The sequence below is a fragment of the Mchenga conophoros genome, linkage group LG20, assembly GCF_057382185.1.
Source record: "Mchenga conophoros isolate Kocher_MC1m ecotype Shallow Benthic linkage group LG20, M_conophoros_male_GT1.1, whole genome shotgun sequence".
Taxonomy (NCBI): Eukaryota; Metazoa; Chordata; class Actinopteri; order Cichliformes; family Cichlidae; genus Mchenga; species Mchenga conophoros.
The window spans coordinates 24,445,179-24,453,811 of NC_140545.1; the positions used below are offsets into that span (position 1 = coordinate 24,445,179).

The 8,633-nt window shown below is 38.9% G+C and overlaps 1 protein-coding gene across 1 annotated transcript; it reads left to right on the plus strand.

Moving 5' to 3' along the window:
* The first annotated feature begins 1,235 nt into the window (after positions 1-1,235).
* LOC146550878 (cytosolic sulfotransferase 2-like) lies at positions 1,236-8,630 on the plus strand. Its single transcript, XM_085260944.1, has 8 exons — positions 1,236-1,559; positions 3,844-3,982; positions 4,089-4,217; positions 7,591-7,691; positions 7,776-7,902; positions 7,994-8,091; positions 8,180-8,354; positions 8,438-8,630. The coding sequence occupies exons 2-8, from the start codon at positions 3,892-3,894 to the stop codon at positions 8,548-8,550; spliced, it is 834 nt and encodes a 277-aa protein (XP_085117070.1). The 5' UTR covers positions 1,236-1,559; positions 3,844-3,891; the 3' UTR covers positions 8,551-8,630.
* Positions 8,631-8,633: the final 3 nt, after the last annotated feature.

The following is an 8,633-nucleotide window of genomic DNA, read 5'->3' on the forward strand; positions in this document are numbered from 1 at the left end:
CCAGTCTTTTGTGTACAGATAACTTATTAAAGAACCGATTAGAAATTGTATCTGTTGGCACTTTGTTACTAGGAGCCTCTTCTTTTATGCACGCAAACACCTATGTAGTCAATTTCTTTAGCTGAATCTACCAAGTCTTCAAATGAACACTAGTTATATCTCAGGAGAGTGCGCCATGTGTCTTTAACAAATCTGAAGAAGCTGGACATGTGAAGGTGTGTCATCTGTCAAAAACCCAAGGAAGTGAAACAAGGAAACAGTGCCGGTTCTGGCATCATTTGGCACTGCGTTTTAGCCAATGCTGTTGGAGATTTATGAACACAGATAAATAACATCAGATTCAGGGAATAGATGTAAGCCTTCCTCTTTCACTTCAGCTCCAAAAGTGAAAGAGCGACCCCCTGGTGTTTGTGGAAAGTAATGACCTCCTTTTAAAGAAAGCTCAGCTGAGATGTCCTTTCAGCTGAAAAACAGGAAAGGGGCAACTGGAGGAGGGCCACAGTGAGGCCAGACATTTCAAAATTAAAGTCAGTAGAAGTTCCCCACTTTGTGAAAACTTCATGTAAATAGTTTTACAATTCTGTTTTAGGGATTTCATAACCTGTGGTACGGTACATTAAGAGATTTAAATACTTGGTTAAGATCTTCAAGCTGCTGAAAGAGCACTGAAAGTAGATGACTGTGATCTTAGGGACACTTCTGAAAACCACTGTCAGTGTCAAGTGGAAATTAAGCTCCTTTAGACGAAGAAAAAAAGAAAGAAAACCAAAACAAACATGATCCACTTTACTGAGAAAAGGTAAAAAACTATCCTGGGATTTCACAAGTCACAATTTGATATTACTTGTTGGAAATTAGTATTTATTACAGGACAGTAGTCATCCAACTTGTTATTGGTGGGTAGTTAATGCTAAAGTGGTCTGCTTATAAAGTCTGTGCATGTAACTCCTGAAAACAAATGTATTTTGAAATAGTCACAGCCACTGAAGTGAGATGTATTTACAGTTTATTTAGTTAAAACAAGGAAACACGACCAGCTGATTGTGTGATGTGCAACAGAACGGGCGTGATTATCCCCACTATTAAAATTAAGTTTTGAACATGCTGTCAAAGAATTCTCATAGTCAAAGTTCAGTTGATAAGTGTGATCACATTTCAGTTTAATCATTGTGACTCAGCAATAACAGCAACAAGAAAAGATATGATGACTATTCACACCAGGTGTTAAGGAGTTAAACACTATAATCAAAACAAATTTTCTCACGCTACAAAATATTTTCACAGACGTTTTAATGTTCATTGCTCCTCTGTTGCAAAAAGAGCAACAGCTAAATTCATTTTGAATCAGTAGATAGTCTGCGGTCCTTCCCATCGTGAATAGTCTTACTTGTAATATATTTCCCTGGAGTGGTGCAGATGGTTCATAGTACTTTTTGAACTCTGTCACATCCTGTAAGGCAAAGGAAACACTGAACATCTGCTTTAAGCTGCAGTGCGTCAGGTACAAAGTTGAATTTGGACTGTTTATTAGAGCAGAGCACAGATAAAGAGAACTGCAGGTGAGTTAACGCTTATTTACTTTTCTAAATTACATAAGGCTAAATACATAATTTACAGTCTGTTAAATTTGACTTAAAGCAAATCTTATGGTGACCCTTAAACTCTGTAATTGAACAATAAAACTGTTGGCACCTCATATCATAATAGTGTTGGCCTTTCATCGCTATGTTCATGTGTGTGTTGTGCACTTGAAATTTTATGTTAATAACCTTTTTCTACACAAACAATCACAGTGAAATCAAACAATATGAATGAAGGTGTTAGATACTTTTTGATTAATAGTTCTGTTTTCATTTAACGAATAATCTACAGTCATATTGCACATATCCTCTAATGAAATCTACGGCTTTGTAGGTCAGATAACAAGCTGTATAAATGGGATCTTCCAGCTGAATTCCAGCTTTTGACCAGTTGAATAAAGTGTAGTAGCGAATTGGTGATCTCCTGAAGGCAGACTTCCTCGGTTAAATATTATCTGCCCCTACCAGTCTACGTTGCAAATGCAGCCATAAAAGTAAGTACAGTACCCCACGTGACTGCATCCAGCTGAACATGGTGAACCAACTTAACTTAAACCAACTGTTCACGTTAGAAAATGATCAAAGAAAACGTGTGAAAAGCCTTTGTCTATGATCAATGACGATCAATACCAAACTTAACTTGCAGACTTTGTTTGATTTTATCTTGTTTCCTGCTACAGTAGGCTACCTGCCACCACGAATAATATAATAATGTCCCACTTCACGTAAACATATCTTTGCCCCATATTTAGTTTGCTGGGACATGACCACCGTTATATGTTTTAAATAAAGTTTGACTAAAGAGGGAAAAAAGTTAGTCTCCTTGCACCTTCCTCCCGGTGTTTCCTGGACTGCGGAATCTGCACAACAGCTCTGTCTCCTTATTTGGAAGAAGAGGTTGACTGTTTTGGTAAAGAGCCACAATGATGGAGAACTGAGGATCACAATCAGTTAGCAGCTTTCTGTGCAGTGACCATTTTACTCGGAAAAAAACTGACTTTTATTGGAGTAAGGTGAGATTCGCGGATCCGCTGTTACTGGTGATCTACCTCCAAGGACCCCCTCCCCGACGTCTGCAGCAGTATGGTTACTGAGTTTAAGTTGTCTTCTTTTCTACACACATATGTATATTTAGTAAAATAGTCCTAGTCCACAGTAAACGTTTCATATTTGGATCAATATAGCTATAGGGAGGTATTTTAAAAAGGCTTTATGAAGGGTTCCAAATTGACGCCCCCGGGGGTACAGTCCAAATATCCATTAAATACTTTGCACGTACTAATCCTCCCATTAACCCTCGATGTAAGCGGCCCCAGTGGTATTTTCCAGTTTGCCTCCATAGTGCGGTATGTAATCAAGGCTTAACGGTAATGGTTATGGGGTCTGCAGCCAGGCTTCTGGCTGACGTGCATACTGTCGACCAGCTCCCCCTAGCGTTTCAGAGTAGAGGATGCTCATTCTCTACAAAATGGAAAAACATGCATTCTTATACTTAATAATTCAGTTAATTAATTTGATAATTTAATTCATTTTTCACCATTAAATTTTGCCTGGATGGGCACAATGCGCTGTCTACACCGGCTCTCTATTACCCTTTACCCGTCCCTGTTGCTTGTCTTGTGTTTCTACGGTGTATTGATAGTCATGTGCTTTTTGTATGCGCTGAGGTGTTTTGTTTTTCTGTTCTCAAACTGATCTCCCTGTTGGAGCTCAGTCTGGGGGGAGCTCTGTTTTCTCCTCGTCTTTCCTCATGTTGTGTATTTTCCATTGTTATACCTCTCTGACCTGTCTAACCCATGTGATGTTTGTGTAATGTATGTATGGTCGGAAGGGTAAGATGGCGCTGGCACGGCTGGCAGCCTTAACCCAATTTCCCTCGGGATGAATAAAGTATGATCAATCAATCAATCAATCAATCAATCAATCAATCAATCAATCAAACATGCATTCTTCTGGTGTGATAAGATCAGAACCCATATTTATTTATACTTTACAGGAATGAAAATGGAAAAAAGGAATAAAATAAAATAAATAGATCCAAACACAGAGAAACACACACACACACACACAGACTTTCTATTTGTCCTTGAGTCAAACCTTATACTTTACTTTTAAAGGGCGTTTCCAATAACTTAGTAAGCTTTGTTTTCTGTAATGTGGCTACAAGGAACAAAGTGTTGTCGAATTTGCTCTGAATTGGTCTGTAGATGGTAAACAAACGCTGTTTTTCTTTCTTTTCTTTTTTAAAAAAAAAAAAAAAAAGATGGAGTCACTATCATGACCTACACTATTTGACTTCCATGGAGTCTGCATGACCAATTACTTCACTGACAACTGGGAAAACATCCAGAATTTCAGAGCAAGACCAGATGATATCGTCTTAGCGTCTTACCCTAAAGCAGGTAGGTTTTAAAAAACAAAAACAAAAAAAAAAACCACACACACATTTTGTTCGCATCTTTGAGGAAGTACTTATGTTTTTTCTGTCAATTTTTTTTAATTCCTGAGGAAACACATGGGTGTCTTACATCCTGGACCTTTTGTACTTTGGCCAGACTTCACCTGAGCGTCAAGGCTCAGTCCCACTCCATGAACGAGTGCCATTCCTGGAGATACAAATGTCTGGTTACCCCTCAGGCAAGTTGTTTTAAAGGCTCACAGTGTGACAGGCATAATAAAGACACTCTGATAAACTCTAGACACTCTAATAAAGACACTTTATCAGGTACAGCTGCTGCTGTGCAGCTGTTTATTAACTCAAATATTTAATTAGTCAGTTGCATCACAGCTACTCAATGCATTTAGGATTGTAGACGTGGTCAAGCATCAGAAGGGGGGGGGGGGGGGTGATTTTGTTGTTGGTGCCAGATGGACTGGTATCTCAGAGTATTTCAGAAAATAGTGATCTACTGGGATTTTCCCACAAAACTGTCTCTGTGGTTTACAGGGAATGAGCCAATAAAGAGAAAATATCCAGTGAGCTGCAATTCTCTAGGTGAAAATACCTTGTTGCTGCCAGGAGTCAGGGGAGAGTCACTATTCTGCTTTGAGCAGATAGGAAGGCAAAGAGTAACTCAAACAACCATTCATTAGAGGCAAGCTGAGAGTATGAGAGTATCTGAACACACAACACACAGGGGCGGATTTAGAGAAATTTTCTTAGGGTGGCAAAGAAATCAAATGGGGTGGCAAAATCAAAGCCTTTCCCCCCCAAACACATATGCAGGTGGTTACATATGGTCAAATGATTCAAATGCAGTAAGTATACACGTTTTTCATATAAATATAGTCTATAACTTAATTATTGTCTGTAGCCCACATGATTACACACTTTAGTTACATAAAACATGTGAGTTTTGATGTTATGTACTGTACAGCCTGTATAATAAATAAATATGTAGCCCAATGAGTATAAAATCCAGAAAGCTACACAACATGGGTGGTTCATTTACAAACACAAGTCTAACTTTAGTTTTACGCTGTTTTTTGTTAGAAAACAATCACATTGTTACAGCTTAAATTACACAAAATGTCAGAAATCTGCACTATCATGAACAAAAATTGAAACCTAATTTTCATGATTTGTTGGATTAATCCACTGAGGTCTGAAATACAACTGGCATTTTTTGATTCCTTTTGAGTTTACGTTTGTATTTCACCCTCAGATTGTTTCATTTTATTTTTTTCCCCCCTTGCCTTGTTTGGTATCTCTTCCGCTCAACTGAATTTAGTTGTTTTTTCACTGACATACTGCATTAGTATTACTGATCTGAAATCACACAAAGAACTTAAAATCCTAGTAGTATTTTTTTACTGTAAAAAAACCACAGACATGTTGAGTAAATTTTTATAACTTGAAATGCAAATACAAATTGTACATTTTGTAAACATATACAACTATTTATCTAAAAATGCAGCCAATACACCTGCTGTTTTTTTTTTTCATTTTATGGAACCATTTAAAAATATTACTAAAACTAAAATGAGAGAACAATCAGGTGTCACAATAAGATGCCCCACAAATGATGTGTGCCAGTAAAAAATAAGTTTGTCCACCAGAAGACAGAGGAGAACAGGGATAAACCTGCAGGCCTGACAACAGGAGGTGTATCACTCCGCTGGTTTTCTACTTGGTGACAGTGTTTACAAATGTGTCTTTGTGACATTCATTAGTGCCCTCACCGACACACAAAACAAAACGACTACACAACAGAACACAACACACTAAGTATACACTCCACACTAAACATCACAACTCTCCCACATCTAAAATCTCTCACTCGCTAGCTCTGTTGTTACCGTCACTCCCAAAACTTTCCCCTCTTCCTAAACAACCAAATCCCACGTGTTGACTTTTTTTTTAAATTGGTCGACATGGTACATTTTTCCACCAATAGGAAAGAGGTGGCTTTTCCCCTTTCTTTACTGTTTTCGCGCTGTTCTTACAAAACGCTTAAAACACACACACACAAAAACGTGACAACAGTATTTAGAAAAAGCGTGGCTTATATATATTATCATAACTCTGGATTTACTGGCCTGTAATTAAAATTTAAAAACATTGCATTGAAGTCCGAACTTTCAATTTGGGCTGAAACAGAGACTCAGCATGGCTGCAGCTTGTTGCTATGTCAGCTTAAAATAGTCATGTGATTTGGAGGTGCAGCATGTCCGTGGACCATGGAGGGTTAATAACACTCACCTTCCTTCCATTTCCAGAGTGTAACATCCAACCACCTGTGTAAAAAGCGAAATTCCCATGGTGTTGTTCAAAATGTGCTCTGGCACAATCATAAGCATGCTTGCTACTGAAAACAAGAAAAAAGTCCTGCTATGGGCTGATCCATTTGTTAATGGTGGAGGGGGGAACACTATGGAATGTATTCAGTTTTAGCATTTATATTCACTGTTGACTGTAACTATGCTCAAAGTGTTAATGCTATCTTATTTTAATAAACAACACTGTCATATGCAAAAATGGGGTGGCACTTGGGGTGGCAAGGGATCATTTTAGGGTGGCACTTGCCACCCCATGCCACCCTTCTAGGTCCGCCCCTGACAATGCATCCAACCCTGGAGCAGATGTGCTACAGAAGCACAAGAGCACACCAAGTATCTGTTATGTGACAGCTGTGTGCAGCCTTCACATAAATACACAGAGGGAGCAATCAGGGAATGGGTAACAGGAGGGAAACACAGCTGGGGCAAATCAGGCCTAACGAGACAAAGGAAGCAAAACCAGACGCATATACATGAGACAGACTTTCAAAGTAAAACAGGAAACATAACACAGAGACGCGAACTTGACAAAGCGATACACCTGACAGGGGAGACAGAGCAACTAGCGAACACAGAGACATAAACCATAAGACAGAACTCTAACAAAGAAACCAAAGACTAGAAATGATAAATAATATAATAAACTCAAAAACCCTGGGTCAACGACCCAGGCATCCTAACAGTATCCCTCCATTTAGGAAACTAAGGCTACAGTTCAAACAGCTCACCAAAAGAGGTGATAGAAGACTGTGGAAATGTTACCTGGTCTCATAACGCTTGATTTCTTCTGCAATGGTGTGAGGGATATTTTCTTGAAACACTTTGGAATGGTTACCAATCATATTTAACACCAAAGCTTACCTGAGTATTTTTTTGTTGTTTTTTGTCTATGTCCAAAGTTTACCCATCTTCTGATGGCTACTGTCATGAAGCTCAGATCATATAAAACTAGTTTCTTGACCATGAAGGCCTAGGACTAGGCCTTCACAGTCACCAGTACTCAGTCTAATAGAGCACCTTTGGGATGTATTAATATGGACCAAAATCTCTGAGGAATCTTTCTAGTACCTCGTTCAATCTGTATCATGAATAATTAGACAGTTGACGGCAAACTAGGCTCTAACCTAATAATAGTAAAGTGTATTTGGCAAAGTAACTGGTGACTGTAATATTGGTGATATAGATCAATGTCATTGTGACGTTCCGCTAACATAATGATCTCTTTTACTAGGAGTGGATGTGCTGAATGAATTAACCAGCTTTCCACGCATTATCAAGACACACCTACCAGTTCAGTTCCTTCCCAAATCATTCTGGGAGCAGAACTCCAAGGTACATGGCTCACAAGTAAGCTATTGGTACGATTCACGGAGACAATCTTCTCAGTGTTTGTTTGTCATTTCTTTCCGGTTTTAGATAATCTATGTGGCTCGTAATGCCAAGGACAGTGCCGTATCCTATTTCCACTTTGATCGCATGAACAAGGTCCAGCCAGAGCCTGGCAGCTGGGAGAGTTTCCTCCAGAGATTCATGGAGGGAAAAAGTGAGTGACAAACCATAAGCATGAATGACTGAATACATTAAATGCGAAAGGTTATTTTATCACTTATGATTTGTCTTCTGGCATCTGTCAGTGGTGTTTGGCTCCTGGTACGAACATGTAAGAGGATGGTGGGAGAAGAAACAGACCTGTTCTAATATCCTGTATTTGTTCTATGAGGACCTGATTGAGGTGAGTGTTGAAGTTACTGTCTGTGAGGCTGTGGACATAAACACATAATAAGGGGTTGTGGGTTTGTTTTTTTGTTTTATTTTTGCAGGATACTGAACAAGAACTCGTCCGCATCTGCTCATTCCTGGGATTGTCTCCTACCACAGAGCTGAAGAAACAAGTCACAGAAAAAGTTCAATTTGACAACATGAAGAACAACAAGATGGTGAATGGCTCCGCTGATGAAGTCTTCGATTTAAAAATCTCCCCCTTCATGCGCAAAGGTCGGGTACATTCGCCTGTAAGTTTGTTTGCTGAAAGGTGAAGGAGGAGATGTTAACTTTGCTCCTAATTTCTCTATTTTCAGGAAGGGTTGGCGACTGGAATAATCACTTCACTGTACAGCAGGATGAACAGTTTAATGAGGACTACAAGAAGAAGATGAAAAACACTGATCTTCAATTTCGTACTGTTCTGTAGGTGATTATACAGAACAGTATAACAGTATATCTGCCATTGTGTTAGATATGCAAGTAAAAATAAAGAAAAACATGATAACAAAG